Source organism: Neoarius graeffei, chromosome 3 (genome assembly GCF_027579695.1).
Source record: "Neoarius graeffei isolate fNeoGra1 chromosome 3, fNeoGra1.pri, whole genome shotgun sequence".
NCBI lineage: Eukaryota > Metazoa > Chordata > Actinopteri > Siluriformes > Ariidae > Neoarius > Neoarius graeffei.
Window position 1 is genome coordinate 54,357,269 of NC_083571.1, and position 19,452 is coordinate 54,376,720.

At 40.7% G+C, this 19,452-nt stretch overlaps 1 protein-coding gene across 4 annotated transcripts; it reads left to right on the plus strand.

Annotated features, from left to right (window-relative positions):
* The first annotated feature begins 8,982 nt into the window (after nucleotides 1-8,982).
* LOC132883411 (uncharacterized) lies at nucleotides 8,983-16,531 on the plus strand. Of its 4 annotated transcripts, none has more exons than XM_060917022.1 (5): nucleotides 8,983-9,175; nucleotides 11,741-11,849; nucleotides 13,402-13,869; nucleotides 15,480-15,639; nucleotides 16,300-16,531. In XM_060917022.1, exons 3-5 carry the CDS (start codon nucleotides 13,498-13,500, stop codon nucleotides 16,368-16,370), a joined length of 603 nt encoding a protein of 200 aa, XP_060773005.1. In that variant the 5' UTR covers nucleotides 8,983-9,175; nucleotides 11,741-11,849; nucleotides 13,402-13,497; the 3' UTR covers nucleotides 16,371-16,531. The 4 variants fall into 4 exon arrangements, 2 of the variants coding, with proteins under 2 accessions (XP_060773005.1, XP_060773006.1); XM_060917023.1 differs by lacking the exon at nucleotides 8,983-9,175 and adding an exon at nucleotides 9,630-10,028; XR_009654319.1 differs by lacking the exons at nucleotides 8,983-9,175; nucleotides 11,741-11,849; nucleotides 13,402-13,869 and adding an exon at nucleotides 14,253-14,313.
* The last annotated feature ends 2,921 nt before the right edge of the window (nucleotides 16,532-19,452 follow it).

A 19,452-nucleotide genomic window follows, 5' to 3' on the forward strand; every position in this document is an offset into this window, starting at 1 on the left:
CTTGTGGCCGATTCCCACTCATATCCACAATGAAGCTAGGACCACCTGACACCCTGCTGACCTGCAGCTGGTTGGACATGATTGGAACGAATGAGTGGTTGTCTCTTGTTCCAGAAATAGTAGCTGACCTTGAAATTCTTGTCTCCAATGCTTTTCCACTCTCCATAACTTCCCCTGTACCAACCCAGATGAAATGGATGTTCTTGATATGTTTTTCTGCCCACAAAAACAGATCAGATGGGGTTAGTATGTGATCACTCGTGACTGCCTGTAAGCTAGCTTGAGCTGCTGACCACTTTACAGTGCCTCCAACACCATCACAGGGTGATTTACCATAAGTGGCAAGGAAATGCCATTCTGCCAAAAGTCCAAAATCGCCTGCGTGCTTTATTAGATTTGTGAATTTTTTTATAGTTTTCGTATTGGGCTGCTGATCCGTCACTGAAGTAAATGACCTTTTTCAGCTGGGGATGTAAATGGCATACATATGGTAAAACCTTTTTTAAGAATGCATGCACGGCCACTGTATCATGCTTAAGGCAGTCACTTATGATGCAGATAGAGATGCATTTCGTTACTTTTATACCATCTTCATTCTTTGCGCTAATGTACACTGCAAATGGATGAAGAGTGCATTGACTGTTGTCCCAGTGGTATCCCTGGGCAGAATCCTGTACACAGAATCAATAGTTTTTGGCAAAATCCAAAACATACATTCATCCTCTGACAGATTTTCCTTCAAATTCTTCAAATATCCACTCTGGTGTTTGGCAATGGAATTATGTTCTGTTAGTTTGTCTACTTTTTCAGTTAGAGTTTCAATAAATGCCCATGGAGTTGCAATATGATCTGTCAATGTAGTTCTATCTGTAGATACCCACTGCTTGTACTTGATGTGATTGACCTCATCACTGATTTTACTCTCAAGGAACTCTTCTAGACTGGCTGTACCTGGGCAATTCTCACATCTGTGTAGCATGCATGCACTACTATCTGTAGAACAAACCAGCTGTTTCAAAAGATCATGACAAGTCAAGTTACCATCAGTTAGTGGAAATGAGGCAAGCAAAAGTTTCACGTTCTGGTGCAGGGTACTGTACATACACGTAGAGAATGGATTCCTCTGGCTCCAACAGTTATACACTCCTTTGGTCTCATTTCACAAAACTTAGAAATACCAATCTGTAGATTGGGGTGTCTGGTTTTGAACAGTTGATAAGCTTCATTTAGGTTCATCAACAATAATCGTTTCTGCTTTTGAATGCGTGTTCCACCCTCTTTCATACTTTTGAAGTCCTTTGGACCAGGCATTAATCTAGAGATGTCATCCTCAGAGAAAAAATCCACAACATGCTTGATTGTTCTATCACTAATAGGTCGACCTTTCTTGGTGGGAACATCTGGTAAGATACCCTGCTCATTTTGTAGTTGCTGTACCTTTCTTACTATGTATTCGCTTACTCCAAATTCTTCCATTACCTTAGGAATAGACCAACTTTTTGGAGCAAGGATTAGCAGCGAAATCTTTTGATGTTTAGATGATATGCTGACTTTCTCTTTCAATGCATCTACAACCCCGATTCCAAAAAAGTTGGGACAAAGTCTCATCTCATCTCATTATCTCAAGCCGCTTTATCCTTCTACAGGGTCGCAGGCAAGCTGGAGCCTATCCCAGCTGACTACGGGCGAAAGGCAGGGTACACCCTGGACAAGTCGCCAGGTCATCACAGGGCTGACACATAGACACAGACAACCATTCACACTCACATTCACACCTACGGTCAATTTAGAGTCACCAGTTAACCTAACCTGCATGTCTTTGGACTGTGGGGGAAACCGGAGCACCCGGAGGAAACCCACGCGGACACGGGGAGAACATGCAAACTCCACACAGAAAGGCCCTCGCCGGCCCCGGGGCTCAAACCCAGGACCTTCTTGCTGTGAGGCGACAGCGCTAACCACTACACCACCGTGCCGCCCTGGGACAAAGTACAAATTGTAAATATAAACGGAATGCAATGATGTGGAAGTTTCAAAATTCCATATTTTATTCAGAATAGAACATAGATGACATATCAAATGTTTAAACTGAGAAAATGTATCATTTAAAGAGAAAAATTAAGTGATTTTAAATTTCATGACAACAACACATCTAAAAAAGTTGGGACAAGGCCATGTTTACCACTGTGAGACATCCCCTTTTCTCTTTACAACAGTCTGTAAATGTCTGGGGACTGAGGAGACAAGTTGCTCAAGTTTAGGGATAGGAATGCTAACCCATTCTTGTCTAATGTAGGATTCTAGTTGCTCAACTGTCTTAGGTCTTTTTTGTCGTATCTTCCGTTTTATGATGCGCCAAATGTTTTCTATGGGTGAAAGATCTGGACTGCAGGCTGGCCAGTTCAGTACCCGGACCCTTCTTCTACACAGCCATGATGCTGTAATTGATGCAGTATGTGATTTGGCATTGTCATGTTGGAAAATGCAAGGTCTTCCCTGAAAGAGATGTCGTCTGGATGGGAGCATATGTTGCTCTAGAACCTGGATGTACCTTTCAGCATTGATGGTGTCTTTCCAGATGTGTATATTGCCCATGCCACATGCACTAATGCAACCCCATACCATCAGAGATGCAGGCTTCTGAACTGAGTGCTGATAACAACTTGGGTCGTCCTTCTCCTCTTTAGTTTGAATGACACGGCGTCCCCGATTTCCATAAAGAACTTCAAATTTTGATTTGTCTGACCACAGAACAGTTTTCCACTTTGCCACAGTCCATTTTAAATGAGCCTTGGCCCAGAGAAGACATCTGCGCTTCTGGATCATGTTTAGATATGGCTTCTTCTTTGAACTATAGAGTTTTAGCTGGCAACGGCGGATGGCACGGTGAATTGTGTCCACAGATAATGTTCTCTGGAAATATTCCTGAGCCCATTTTGTGATTTCCAATACAGAAGCATGCCTGTATGTGATGCAGTTCCATCTAAGGGCCCGAAGATCATGGGCACCCAGTATGGTTTTCCGGCCTTGACCCTTACGCACAGAGATTCTTCCAGATTCTCTGAATCTTTTGATGATATTATGCACTGTAGATGATGATATGTTCAAACTCTTTGCAATTTTACACTGTCGAACTCCTTTCTGATATTGCTCCACTATTTGTCGGCACAGAATTAGGGGGATTGTGATCCTCTTCCCATCTTTACTTCTGAGAGCCGCTGTCACTCCAAGATGCTCTTTTTATATGACCTATTGCCAGTTGACCTAATGAGTTGCAATTTGGTCCTCCAGCTGTTCCTTTTTTGTACCTTTAACTTTTCCAGCCTCTTATTGCCCCTGTCCCAACTTTTTTGAGATGTGTTGCTGTCGTGAAATTTCAAATGAGCCAATATTTGGCATGAAATTTCAAAATGTCTCACTTTTGACATTTGATATGTTGTCTATGTTCTATTGTGAATACAATATCAATTTTTGAGATTTGTAAATTATTGCATTCCGTTTTTATTTACAATTTGTACTTTGTCCCAACTTTTTTGGAATCGGGGTTGTACTAGGGGGGTCCGGGGGCATGCTCCCCCGGAAGAAATTTTTGAAAAAAACACTCTAAAATGGTGTATTTTGAGCTCTTCAGACACCCTGTTCCGCTGCTATATATTGTCCGTCACTGAGCGCATTTGCAGGGAATATTCCGTTTCATACAGAATATTGGCAGTATTCCGTTTGCGCACGAGTCATGTTGTAAACTCGTTCCGAATACCCAACACTGAATGCGCAAACGGATGATTGTGATCAATGTTGACAGCAAATTAAGATTGATATTTACAATTAAGAGTGCGCAACAGAAGATTACATCACACTCATACCCCCGTGCCACACTCATCATCCCTGCACAAAGCCTAACTGCAGTCACTGAATCCCTTCTAAGTGAAACCATGCGCATTAAAAGTTTTATGTCTCAAATCTAGTTTTGTGAAGCATGACAACATTAATCTTTAATACAGGTGTGTTTTGTAGGTTAACTGAAACGTCAAAACCAGTTTCTTACCTCCAGTGCTTAGTTTGCAAATCGAACGCCAAGTGCATGACAGCGCAGGGTTGACGAGATGGGCGCAGGCTGAAACGTTAAGAAAACAGTGTGTCATGTATAATTATTTTGTAGCCCATACAGTAGGCTTACTATAATCAACAACTCAAGTACCGTATAACTATTATGTAGTGATTAAAAATTCAAGCTCACCCTCAGTAAAGCGGTAGGCAACGATGTGCAGCTGCGTAGAATCTTCGCAAGACAGCGTCACTCCACTCCTCCCTGAACTTTTTTGTTAAGTCCTTCTCAAATGCCAATTTGATCAAATTGGCCTTGCATGTGTGCAGCATGCTTTGTCTGTGGTCGGTGAAAACGTTCTTCAGAGTGGAAAAGGAGTTCTCGCAGAGAGCAGTGCTTGCGCCAAAAGTCAGAGCTTTTTTCCATTTCCGTTTAACCAAACCATTTCCGTTTAACCTGGATCATTACGAAATAACCAATCAGATGATTACAAATAGTTTTAACACATTTTAAATTAAGGACTTTTTCTTTAATATTATGCCCTTTTTTTAAAAAAAAGCGTTTAATTGTAGTAGCCTGCGATTTATTTATTTATTTATTTTAAATATTGTGTTAAGCTGTTGGCCCTAGCCTATGACAGGGCGGGTGGGCCCACACTAGGGCGGGCCCATGTGACTAAATGGGCGGGTCCTGCCCCCAAAGGCCCGCCCATCGCGCCGGGCCCATGTCAGCAGCAGGCCTAAGTCCAACTATCAAAGGACTTTCCAATGCTTCAGCACGTACATCAGCACAAAGAGATATTACCGGTATTTCTTTTGATATTTCCTGTACTTGTTTCACCTTCCATTGAGCATAGCTTAATTTGTACCTTTGACGAAGCCTGGTAACTTTACACGGTGATACACCCAGAGCAGTGATGCTCCAATTTAACTGTACTTCTCTTTCTACATTTGGTAAGTATTCCTCACTCTCTGTATCCATTAGCTCTGTCTCTGTTAGATGTTCCTCATCTTGTGGGTCACATGGGACCCACTTTTTGGTATGACATACAGTGCACAGCTTCATACCAGCCTTAACAATTTGATGTCCTATCATTATATTTATTTCATTAGCTTGGTTTAGTGTCACTATTCTCAAACCTTTTCTCCTGGCATCCTCATGTACTTTATATGGATTGCAACACTTCTTTTGGAGACTTGAGTACAGGTCTAAGTAGACTTTCTTGTGGTGTAAACATATGACTGCCTCATCTGGGAGGGACTCCATATCACATCTGTGGAGCAGCAATTCCTGATCTCCGTCTGATAGTTTTTTGAATCCTAATCAGGTTCTTTGGTCTGTAATAATGAAATTGGTAATATTAAATTGTATAAAATTTATAAAACTACAAGACTTCAAAAACCTGCTAATATTTTTAGGCACTAATAGTAGACTCATTAACTCAGTCCTCAAAGGGCTATCATTTACATTATTAAAAATATTACAAAATCAGTGTTTAATAATTGGTGAAAAGGCTAAATATTTAAGTTCTTTATGTCCAAGTGATCATGAGTAGGCTTACTCATTTTTAGATTTTGAGGTTTTTCACATAATCTAGTTTGTGACAATCTTCGGGGCAATTTGTCAATTGTCCAATTGAGCATGATCCCAAAGATGAAGCCAGGTTTTATCCACGTTTGTATAGCATTGTTGGAAAGTGAAAAGACTACTGAATCAGTTTATGGTGATCCCTTTTATAAACATTGAGAGACTGCTGACATCGGCCTCCAAATCTGGCTGGCAAGTCTGGTCATGTTTAGCAGAGCTCTGCAGAGATACTGTAGGCAGAGCTCTGCTGACATCAGTCATTGTATCTAGCTGGCAAATGGAAGCTCTAAGGGATAGTGAAAAAAATCCTCATGAATTTTGTGGTTTTTCAGTTTTTATGCATCTCTGGATGCATCCAAGTAGATTATATGCCTTAAAACAGCATTTCCGTCTATCGTAAGACATGCTGTACTTGATACCTTAATATTTATAGTTTGGTTTAGGGTACCAACTTCATATTTTGTGGATTTTGTCATACATTTGTGTAGCGGTTCAGTATTGGTGGGTGGAGCACAGAGGACGGCAGGACAGAGATCAGGTGTAAACAGAGGCTTTATTGCCACACTTTTCAGTCTAACAATATATATATATATTCCAAACACACTGAGACACACACACTAGTGTCTCGTCCAGGGGATCAGCTCCTTCCGCTCTCGCTCTCCCTCCTGATATAGGGCGCGGTCACTGGGAAGACACACAAACACAGGTTAATTGCTCTCAGGTGTAGTGATTCTGCCACTTACCTTCCCTGACTCCGCCCTCCTGTCACAGACCGGCGCTTGACCACGCCCCCGCTGCCACAATTTGTAATATACATTTGAATTATATGCCCAAAATTATTATTATTTTTTAAAGCCTAATAAATCAGAAAGTTTGATTTTCTTTTGAACACATACCTACTTGCCTAAAGAGTACTATAACATGAGTAATAAATAAGAAAATTTGAAAGAGCTGGTGTGCTTTTAATGTGGAGATATGGGGCGTCAAAATTGCTCCAAAACACGATAGAAGACATTTTTTTAGGATTTTCAGCAAGCCATAACTTGGCAAATATTGAACTGTGAACTTTCTATTTTAGTATTTAAAGGCGTCTGGCATTGAAGAACAATCCTTGAAAATTTCATGTATCTTGCACAGGGCAGGAATTTAACAAGGGCCATGGCCCTCGTGCCCTCTCAATTTGGCCTTGTGCCCTTGGAAAAAAATATCTGCCGTAAGGCCACAGTGGCCTTGATGCCCTGCGGTTTTGCGCTTTTGTAGTCTGCCTCGTGACTGCCAATAGGCTTTAACATCACCTGTGTCTATTGAGAAAAAAATACGTCTTTTGATGACATTCTGGATTCTTATTGGGCAACTCATCAGTGGTGGATCGGACTCGAGCCTGGCATGAACTGCTCCGACGTGCTATAATGACACCAATCTATCACCAGCCAACCAGGAGACTTAATCAAACGCATCCCCCGCCCACTTGTGTCCGAGTCTGAGACGTTGAATTTTCACAGAAGGAGGGAAGAAGTTGACTGAGGTAAGACTGTGTGATAAATTAACGAACGAATAAGATAGGAATTTCAACATATAGGGCTTAAGTTTGTTCCTGTTAAATAAGCATTGCTTGTACAGTAACGTTATGTCGTTACAACGTTGACCCACTTTTAATGTGCCGAGTACCGACTGTAGCCAGTAACAAATGCTAATTAGCTTGCTGTCAAGTTTTTCCTTTGTCGAACTTTAAGCGTAAGGTCATGGATGTTACTACTGCTTGTTCCTGCTGTAATATGATATGTGCTGTTGTCTGTTCATAGCCACTTTTTTAATCTATGCAGTTAGCATTGTTTTGTTACTAGTAGTGTATGTTTCTTTTTGCTGTTTAACCGAAGTGTAACTGCTGCCATCTTGACAAGATCACCATCGCAAGAGATTTTCTTGTTGTTTTTGGTGTCATTACAACATTAAAATTTACTTTTATTCATTTACCCCCCAGTAATAATTATGCCAAGCAAACACAGACTTGTCTTGAGTTATGAGCCAATCACAACAGGGCAGCGCTGTGGCCTGAGTTAAAACATGATAGTTTAAGTTTGTTTAAATTACAAAAATGAGTACACCCAATGACTGTCTCATATACTCTTCATATACTCATACTGTTTAAGTAATGCAATAAAACTAATCTTTAAAAGTGGTATTACTCAAACTGTTTGCATAGAATGAACTTTCGGGTTAACAGTGTAATAGTGTTGCAGTGTTCTGCAAATTTGCAATTTAATATTTCAGATCTTGAGACATGAAAGTGTTATTTTAAAAAATAAAAGGTCAGAAATGTTTTCTTTGTCGTCTATTTAGTTCATTTTATTTCCTCAATAATTTTCCTTGATTGAGAAATCAGTCTGGGCTCTTATGGGTTAATCAGTAGCCTGCATGCGAGTATATGTTCCATTTACAGTCAAACATTTTGATGTACTCCAGGCTCAATTTTGATTCATCAAAAATCTGCGTAGTAGTACAGTCTGAAGATGCTCTTGCGCATTCGGTGTCAATTGAACAAAAATTATGGGAGGATATAGGTTTAATAAGTTTTACAATTTTTGAAGTGAGTGATGGATTGATAAGTTTAGATGTGTTCAATATTTTCTTATCTTCAGACATAATAGTGTAGGAGATGTTTCTTTACCTGCTTGATAGTTTCGACTGAGACTCCAATCTTCCTCAGAAGAGTCATTAGTCCTTAAATTAAATTCATTATAGACGTTGTAATGGAAATTTCTAATAAACACTTCAGAACACTTAGCAGTTGTCTTTTCAGTCATTTATTATAGTAGATCATATAAAAGATATATAAAATATACCTGCAAACACATACAGTTGGGGCCCACATGGGCCTCATTTGGGCTAGGTGGGCTTCGGCTGGGCATGGGCTTCGAGTGGGCTTTGTTGTTGGGCCCCACATGGGCAATGGGTGGGCATTAAATGGGCTAAATTAAGCATGGGCAATAAGTGGGCTTTGTTGTTGGAGCCCACATGGGTAATAGGTGGGCAGTAGATGGGCTAAACTAGATGGGCTATAAGTGGGTTCCAGCAAGGCTCCAATTCAATTTCAATTCAATTCAATTCAAAAACACAAAGAATTTTACTCTCATACCTACCAGTTGAGATATAATAAAATAATCTTTAAAAAAAACCCGTGAAATTAATTACAATTAAAAATAAAATTTCTCAATTTTAGAGCATAACAGATAAAGTTTGCTATAACCTAAAAGAAAACAACTGTTATGATTGGCTTTTGTTCTCTCTCACACTCTTGTAACAGAGAACAAAAGCCAATCATAACAGTTCTTACAAAAGTACCCGCATCTGTTCTATTTTATCAAAAGCACATGTTCAACGTCGCTGCACTTCAAAAATATGTTTCTCTTTCGTATCGGCTTTTTTACTCAAAGCGAGACGAAGCTTCGGGCGCCATCTTATTTTCTGCTTTTTTGGTGACCACCCACTCTCATCCCTGGTTAGAAGAGCGTCTGGACAAGCACGTGTGTGGCTGAACAAAAGGTTGGTAAAATCTCATCTCATCTCATTATCTCTAGCCGCTTTATCCTTCTACAGGGTCGCAGGCAAGCTGGAGCCTATCCCAGCTGACTACGGGCGAAAGGCGGGGTACACCCTGGACAAGTCGCCAGGTCATCACAGGGCTGACACATAGACACAGACAACCATTCACACTCACATTCACACCTACGGTCAATTTAGAGTCACCAGTTAACCTAACCTGCATGTCTTTGGACTGTGGGGGAAACCGGAGCACCCGGAGGAAACCCACGCGGACACGGGGAGAACATGCAAACTCCACACAGAAAGGCCCTCGCTGGCCCCAGGGCTCGAACCCAGGACCTTCTTGCTGTGAGGCGACAGCGCTAACCACTACACCACCGTGCCGCCGGTTGGTAAAATCATTCTGCATAATAATACGAGTATAGACGCTAGGCTTTGGCAATAACTAACTTTTTTTTACTGTTAACCAAAAGGACTCCTCACGTCTTGGGATTTTTTTTGTTTGCAATTTATCTGAGCACTTGCAGCTATTACCTGTGGATGAGTTGAAAACAAAAATGGCTTTGTTGCCATTCAAGACTGGATACGTGGCATTGCCACTCTTGCACTAAAGTGCTGTTTATTTTTTATTTATATGTGTATTTGTTTTTTTTTAAAGTATGTTACCTTTCGCTGTAGTGGAGTTTTCAAATCACGGACTGGCAGTTATAGCAACCAAATGGTTTACTGGGCCTGAGGAGGATGAATGCTATTGGTCACCAGCAAAAGATGAACTCGACAAGGGCAGCCATAAAGCAAAAGGACCCTTGCACTGACTGGGTGACACACAAAGTGACCGTGAAGAGAAAAGCTGGTAATGTGCCCATGTGTATTTTGTATTATATTATCTTACAAGATGAGTTCATTGTAGATTTTGTTTAAAGGTGCACTATGAGTTCCTGCATTATCACTTCCGTTGACGTTCCATGTAAATACCTAAAATGCTATGCTATACGAAACGGTACTCTCAAATTCCAGCAACTAAATCAACTTTGCTCACTGCCCCCACCAATATGTGCACACTCACTAACCCCCACCCCCTCCCCTGACCATGTTGTTGATTGGCTGGAAGTGGTTTGTTATGTTTTGGTGCACAGCCTGTGCCCCTAGTGTTTGTTTGATGTGTACAACACGGGCACAGATAGAGGGGGGGACGGGGGGGATTCGTCCCACCCAGATTTAAATTCACCTCGCTCGGTCCCCCCACTTATAGGGAGGAAAAAACGTCTATGCTGTCTTTCTTTGCATAAGGCAAACCTCACGGAAAAATCAAAAGACTAATTACCATTCGGAGGTGCACAGCAGTATATAGTTGCAACTGCAACCTGTGCAGTCTGCGCGAGCTCGAGCTTGGTTGCTATGGTTACCCACAAGTTTGACAGGCATATCGGGGACAGCTCCTTCTAGTTCAGGACCCCAACACAGCATGATGAAGGGTGCCAAAAGGCAGAAAACGACTGCATCGTTTTTTCAAAAAAAAAAAAACGACTGTAAGTAAACTGTGCCTTACTTTATCATATCACCTTGCAATTTTTTGATAGTCTGTTCAAAGTAATGTCGTAGTGAAAGTAAAATCGTAAGGAGTAGAGATATGCCTTTCTGGTAGCCTCCTTCTTTCGGTGGTAGCCTGTAGATACAGTGCTCAGAAGGCAGTTTTAATGTTTAATCTGGCGTTCCCTGCCATCATTTCAGCGAGCATATTGTTTCATAAGGAAACTTTGCGAAGAGTTGTTGACTGACTGCCGCTCACGCAACACACAGGCATAGTTAGAAAGTCAGGATGCACTGGTTTACACTTTACACACACACACACACACACGTGTAGCCCAGCCTCTCGCTATGTTTAACAGTTGGAACTTAGCGGTTTTAAAACTAGTTTTGCAGTTTTGCAATTTCTGTGCGTGATGATAATGTGTAAACTTTGGATTTCCATAGGCTATGTTAAAATGTTATCATTGTCCTGGCCTGCAGGTGACCCCAAACTTTTGAACAGTTGTGTGTATATATATATATATATATATATATATATATATATATATATATATATACACACACACACACACACACACACACATATATACACAAAATGGAATAATTTGCTGACAGCTCAGTCCCCCCCAGTTCAAAAATCCTATCTGCGCCCCTGGTGTACAACCCCCTTGTTGCCTCCCAAGACAAGTTTTTTTTTTTGTTGTTTGTTTGTTTGTTTGTTTTCTTCTTCAAATTTTTCATGGGAGCCCTGTGATGACCTGGCGACTTGTCCAGGGTGTACCCCGCCTTTCGCCCGTAGTCAGCTGGGATAGGCTCCAGCTTGCCTGCGACCCTGTAGAAGGATAAAGCGGCTAGAGATAATGAGATGAGATGAGATTTTTCATGGGGGCTGGCAGAAAACTGATCAAGGGGAGTTGCTCTACGGTTCGATACAAAAAAATGAAATTGTGTTAAAAACCATGCAAGAACTCATTTTCCACCTTTAATTTTGCTCTGAATGAAACTAATTGCCACTGATTTGTCTGTCTCCCACAGCAACATATGAAATTGCTCGCTCAAAGTTAGTGGAATATGAACAGAATACAGATGTATCAACCGAGCCTGAGTCTACAGAGAATATGGGCAGGGGGAAGCGCAAAAGGAGGTGAGGCTATTTGAATTATAGAGAACAGTAGAATGAACAAATATATGATTAATTAATAAATAATAATAAATGTAATCACTTAAAGTAACAAGGGGGAAAGTGAGAACAACCATCACATTTTTGCAAATATTCTGTTAAATCTTTTCATGGGACAGCACTAGAAATTAAACATACAACTTAAAGAAGGCAGTGTACAGCTTGTATAACAACAGAAATTTGTAGTCTTCTGAAAATCTCAACGTAATGTTAATGCTGAAACAGCTGGAAACTAAATTAAGTACACCCCACAGCGAACATGTCCTAATTATGCTCATACATACTGTCAATATTTTGTGTGAGCACCATTATTATGAACTGCCTTAACCTGTATGGTCTTGAAATTCACCAAAGATGCACTGGTTTCTACTGTAATCCTTTCCCACTCCTTTGTGATGACATTTCAGAGCAGGTGGATGTTAAGACACCTTGTTTTTCTCTAACTTCCGCTTTAGGATGTGCCACAGGTGCATACATGTCAACCTATACGGAATGTCCATATTTTATACGGATTTGATTCAATAAACGTAGTATACGGGCGTATAAATAAAGTTATACGGATTCTTTAAAAAAACTTCAATATTTATTTAGAGCTATAATCAATTCCCACGATGATAAAAGAGCGCATAACATTTACAAACATACTGTACACCACAGACAGCCAGTAAAGAGTCTTATGAAATCGCGCGTTATCTTGTGGTAGCGAGACTTCGTTCCACTTTTGATCATGCGCACACCGCATTGCGAGAATCCCGCCAACCGTGAAGTCATAGACATATAAACAGAGACGCTGCCTTCTGCGTAGAATCATACGTCATCCTCGCCGCCATATTGGGTGTGGCAAAGTGGAGATTCTTCAACCGTCTCTGGTATAGCGTCTAGACAGTAGCCAAGTATAAAGATGCCTCATTCATGTGCTGCGTTTAACTGTACCAACAGGTTTACCGTCCAAACGAGATCACATGGGATTACCTTTCACAGGTGAGACTGGAAAAATACTTTTCATTGTATTTGGTCATTATAACGTAATTTTACGAACAGATTTTCCTGACTTTGTGGCTAATATGAAGTTTTGCGCATAATAGCCGCTCGGTGAAACCTGTCTCCAAACAGGGAAGTATTTCCTTCGTAACTATGCTGATAACACTTTGTGTTTTTGTCAAACATTGGAGCTTTGTATTCATTCTGAAGGTTTATTGTTATTAATATTGAATAAAAAGTAACTGGGATATATCATTGTTAATTATCATTCAAATTTTAGGTAAATTATTTTAATTTGCATCTTGTACGGATTTTATAAGGGAAATACGGATTTTGGAGGTTGGTTATACAGGTTTGATTGACCAAAGGTTGACATGTATGCAGGTGCTCAATTTGTCACTAACTTAAACTTATGAAAACTGTTTTTTAAATTTTATTTTTCCTTTATACAAGTTAATGCTTTAGTTAAAGTAGTTATAGTTTAACTGAAATGCTTTAACTTATTAATTGTGCTTGATTTATTATACATGTTTAGGCAAGTGGTCATGTCCAGCGAGGCTGAAGATGAGGATGATGACGATATCAACAATCGGGCATCTCCATCACCTCTGAGGCCTCCATCTACTCTGAGATGTATGCAGACCCCCCTTCTCCCCCCCCACGGGTCTCTGCAGACCCCCCTCCACCCACCCACAGGTCTCTGCAGACCCCTCCACCCACCCACAGGTCTATACAGACCCCTGCACCCCCTGCTCCCACCCACGGGTCTTCAACCCCAAGACGAGACATTCGGGATAGCATGTTTGTTCGCATTTTGACCCTCCTTGAGGAGGTGAAAGACACACAGAGGAACCATGGGAGGATTCTCCAGGCACTTCTCCAAGATCAACACAACATTGCCAACCCCGTTTGTTCTACTCCAGAGGGTTTCCCCCTCAAGACGGTTCATGAAGTCGACTGCATGGAAGAAAAACTGGCAAACCCCACCTTCATGTCAGAACTGGTATGTATGTTAAATGTATTACAGTATGTGGACTGAATCAACCTGTTGCCCTGTTGTTTCACGTTGCCAAGTGCTGTTGAAAGTTAGTTATGAGAACAGTGTGAAAGAGTGGTCTGCACACTGGGTATACGCTTCAAAAACACTTTATTATTTAACTATAAGGCAACATTTCGATCCACTAGTGCATAGGTGGCCAACCCGCGGCTCGCGAGCCGCATGCGGCTCTTTGCCTGGTGTCATGCGGCTCTCACCTTCACGTCCAAGTTGGTGTTCGTTTGTGGTTTTATGTGCGTTTTCGCTTCACTGCAGTTAATTACGGTTATTTTATTAAAGGTGCTTCGCTTGGTTTCATTACGGTATTTTCACATCATGACAAATGCGCAGGTGCGTGAGATGATATGCTAAATTCTCCTACAAGTAGCACTTCTCCTGCTGTGTGTATATGTGTGTACATTTGAGTATGTGAATGTGTGCTGATGTGAATTCAGATACACTACAGGCCAAAAGTTTGAACATACCTTCTCATTGAAGTAGCGGGTGACCGTTTGTGATGCTAACTGCGTGTGTGAGTATTGTACTATCCCTGCTGCTGAGGCTTGGGATACGCGCTGGGCGCGCAAGCCTGAGTAGTGGGTGAGTGCTCATTCAGTTTTGATGCCTTGAGTGAGAGTAGAGTATACTGTAAGTGTAAATAGTCATGAGAACACAGAACACATTGAATGAGAAGGTGTGTCCAAACTTTTGGCATGTAGTGTATATACATTATGTATTTGTTCATTTGTTTTCCAGTTATCAATTTGTGTGTGCGCGTGTGTTCTTCTTTCAAAAATTTGAGCATTGTATTATATTTTATCTATATTTGCACTTGCACTGATCACTGTTCCCAGTGCCTATGGAGCTTGTACTGTTTGAGGAAATTAAATTAGCACTTTGTAATTTCCATTTTCCGACTGACTGTATTTATTTGAATACTTATTTATTTGAATGCAGGTCTTGTGCAGGTCATGCAATTGAGAATTCAAGCTGAATCAAAATGGCTTTTGCATTTTCGATGTTAAACAGGTAACTCCAAAATGCACTAGAATACAGGAAATTGCATCTAAGAAATCCAAAATTTTTCGGGGGAGGCCCCCTGGAACCCCCCCAATGGGGGGAATCCCCACATGTAAACAATGTCTGCCTTTGTGCCCCACCTACAATTTTCTTCACCAGTCGCCACTGTTGAAAATGATTGGCCTGTGGTCTTGGTACTGCAGTAAATGTATCATTATCATGTTGGTGTGGGGCATTGGTTAAGTTGAAGTGTGACATCAATGTGTGTGTGTGTATGTGTGTCCGCGCGCGCAGAAGGAAGGGTAATATTTGTGTGCCCACGTTCATGTGCCGATGTGGCTCTTTGCCGTAACATAGTAAGAATTGTGGCTCTTGGGCTCCGACTGGTTGGCCACCCCTGCACTAGTGGGATCTTCCCACTCTTTCACACTGTATCTACTATGTGCACACCCTAACTTTCAAATATCCATGCATCTGGCAGTTCTTTCATGTTGAGAGGTTTACTCCAGTGAGGAATATAGATTGACCTGCCTTGTATTGCCTTTGTTCCCTCTCAGATTGCAGCTGTGGCGGACATTGGAGGGGGCACTGTTGACGGGGCCATGAGAAGGATGATGGCGTTCCTCATTGACCACAACCTATCCAGACAGTACAACTTCGTGGGGAGAAATGGCAAGACAGGATTCAAGCCCCTCAAGCTGTTTGAAGTAATTTATGGTAGGTGTGCATATAGATAATGTTTAAGTTGTACAATATTAGAAATAGATCATAATACCAAACATGTTTATTGAACTGTAAAGGCAACTACAGGTGTGTGTAAGGGTGGGCATAGGTGATGTCTGGGGTGTAATAGTTAGGAATGCAACGGTTCTTGTTTTTTTATTGAACTGAATGACCCCCCCCCACAGCTCAATACGCAGACATGAAACGTGATATTTCGATATGTTATTAAAATATTACTCCGCTACACAGTTTTCCTAAACTTAGAATAGAATGCCTTTTATTGGAAACAAATAACGGCTAGAAACATTTCACTTACTGTAATGTCTGATGAATCTATTTAATGTATGAGCTTCGCCTTATACATTGAATTACTGAAATTAAAGGAGAAGTTTGGTATGAATCAGTCATTAGCCCGGTTGTTTGAGGTCAACAAGTGCTGTCAGGAAAAAGAACAAGAAAATGTGATGCAACATAGACTGCATACATACAGATAACCTTCAATGAACCTTAACAACTGGGCTATTGATTGATTCACACTAGATTTCTCCTTTAACAAACTTCCACAATATTCAATTTTTTGAGAAACTCTGCTTCTGCAAACCTGGCTGAGAGTTGTCACATGAAGTAAGTCACTGCTACATTTGTGCCTTGCAGGAGCCTTGAAGAAGAATGCAATGACCAGTCAGATCACCAGAAAGGACGTAGAGAAGGCGGTCTCAAAGTGACTGATTGGTGCTAGGGACCGGGGGGGGCAATCGACAGGCCCGTCAGGCCAGAGAGGCAGCCCCTCAGGAAATTTAAATTGTTTTTTTTTTTTTTTTCAGTGATTTCTGTAATAAAAACTTAGTTTTTATTTTTTGTAAAGAGCAATAAAAAAGTAATTGTATTACTAGTCTTTTTGTCATTGTTGTTTGTGTAAAGAACTGTACTATGGGCTGACTGTAAAATAAGCCCCCATAATAGTTATTACCTTAAAGGGTACAATCAAGGACCCATAATGAGCCCACATGGGCCCACTCAGTGTGGGCCCCAGATGGGAGAAACCTGGGTTGCCCAAGTGGGTTTTAGCTAGGGCCCATGTGAAACCCACCTTCAGCCCAACTGGGCTTGCCCACATGGGGCCACCATGGAACCCCCGGACAAAACTGACTGGAGCCCAGCTGGGCAGCCCATATCCAACCCATATGGGCCCCACAAGGGTGTGTTGACAGGGAAGAATAGAAGAAGACACCACTTCTGATGATGTCGAGAGTACGCGCACTCTGAGTTGTGTTTTAGGAATGTTACCTATTATACTCTGAAAGCATTCGCTCACTGCTTGTGTCTTCACGTGATTGGCTCAAGATTTTCTCTGAAGCTCTGTTAAAGCGTGCACCTGGTGTGCTCTGGTATGTGCAGGCAGATGTGAGTTAGGGAGAGCTCAAGCTCCCTGCTTATCACCACCGAGGTCAGGAAAGGTGGTTAGATCATGAGAAGATGCGTAGTTAGGACGAACTCAAGCACCCTGCACATTACCACCAAGGCCACAGAAAAGCAATTACAACATTGGAAAAAAAATAAATAAAACATCTTTCTCAGTATATTAGGCCACTTGAGCTCAACACACAGAGAATAGGAATGTTCATCCATAAAAATTCCCTCACAATGTGAACTTAAAATCATTGTTTTATTTTATGGCCTTGGTGCCCTGGCTTTTGGCCTTCGTGCCCTCAAAAAATTGACAGCACAAAAGGCCAAGTGGCCTTGCCCCTAAAATGATGAAATTCCAGGCCTGATCTTGGATGAATAGTTTAAAAGTAATGACTTATGGAAGTTAGGTCCGTTTTCTGTAGCATGCGTTTCAACTGAAATTGGGGCCACGCCCCTTTTTAAAAGCCCCTATATCTCAGAAACTAATGAAGGTACAAGCCTAAAATTTTGTACACTATTTATTGGGCACACTGACAATATTTCCAGAAAGTATGAAGCAAATCTGAGACGGTCAGTGGCGAACATTTTTCTAAATCTGGTGATTTGGGGCGGAATTACCCTAAAATAATTTATGCATTTATTTTACCTCTGTTAGAACCCGAGAAGTGATGTTTTACAATGAGAACAATGTTTGCTACAAAGTAATAAACTTTTATAAGGCAAATAGAGTAAACACATAAAAAATAGAAATAAACACAAATATAGAAATAATATTTTACAGCAATGTCTTGAAAAAAATTGTGATAATAAAATGGGGCCCTCACATAATGTATGTTTTACACAGCAGTGTTTTTAGTGTGATGTTGTTTTGGGGAGAAAAACACTGCACTTCCTTGTTTAACCTTGTATTTCCTCTAAATTTCATACTGTATAGCACCATGTCATCACCCGTGCACCATGAAAAGTACTGTCACACTGGTGAGACATGACTATAGTATTTTAGTCTTCACACTCAAGACTCTGGAGTCCTTCAGTGACTCAGCGGTCATTTCTTTTAATGATGCAGCGTTTAAGGGTCATTTGTTCATGATGCAATGCCTTAAAGCTAGCAGTATCTAATCACAGCATGTAGTTGGAAGCAAGAGCTCTCTGTCATTAAGACGGTTCTTTAGGATGGTGCTTTATTTACAGAAAGAGAACAAAAAGTGTCTGGTTTAATCTTGTTAACAGTGAGGATCACACTGACTATACTAACTATAACAGTTACCTTTGGACATTGTCATAATTTCTGTTTTTTTTTAATGTGTTATAGTGCAATGGAAGGACTGGAGGCGCAGGGGCATAGCTATCATTTTAGAAGTGAGGGGGACAAATTGTTCAGAGGTCTACTGAGTGATTTATCATCCTCTCGCATTCAATTGCACCTCTCCTTAGCAGCTAAAGAACCACATAACCACAAACAGCACAGCACCAGGGAACCGACTTTAGTTCTTTAAAATGATATACTATCAAAATCTAAAGTCAAAATCTATAAATCTATGAAGTAAAATTTATAAATAGAATTAAGAATAGTAGTAGTGACATAGCTAATTATATTCTCTTCTCACCTGTGACCCTGCATAATCATCCCTGTTGGCCTCTGGTCCACTGTCTCCTCTCTCACCCTGCTCTTTCTATTGTGGCAATAAAGATTAAAAAATATGTGGAAAGCAACATTTTGAAATAGAATTAGGAATACAGTAATAATCAGCAAATTAATGTACTTCAAACTTTAACTACCACAAAAATAAATTAAATCTTTATAAAAATAACAGTCAAAGGAACACAAATACATTTCTTATTTTCTACCCAGAAGTGAGTAATCTTAGAGTAGCCAAAATAGTAATGTTACTCAAGTAAGAGTATTGTTACTTTAGAATAATATTACTCAAGTAAAAGTAAAACGTATTTTGCAACAAAACAAGTCTTAAGAGTACAATTTATCCAAAAAGTTACTCAAGTAAATATAACGGAGTAAATGTAACTAGTTACTACCGCCTCTAAGTTAGCTAGCTAGCTTAACTAACTAAATTGACATCTATTTGTCATCTTTTAGCTAAACATTATTTATATTCAACAGCATTACTCAACTTGCATGGTTTGTTTGGAAAAAACTGTCTAAAGTCTTTAGCCTCTTAGCTGGTTTGCTGAACATACAGAAGCGCTGCCCAGATCTGAATCACACCAAAGAGACTCATACAATATTTTCTAAAGCGTCTCTGATCACACACGACAGCGGGGTTTGTTTGCCGCCTTAGCTCCGCCTGCTCATGATGCTTTTAGAGGCGGCTCGGAAAAACGCGTTTCCACATGTTAAAAATAAATTGAGTGGTTGTAATGGCTGTAAAAAGTGCAGGG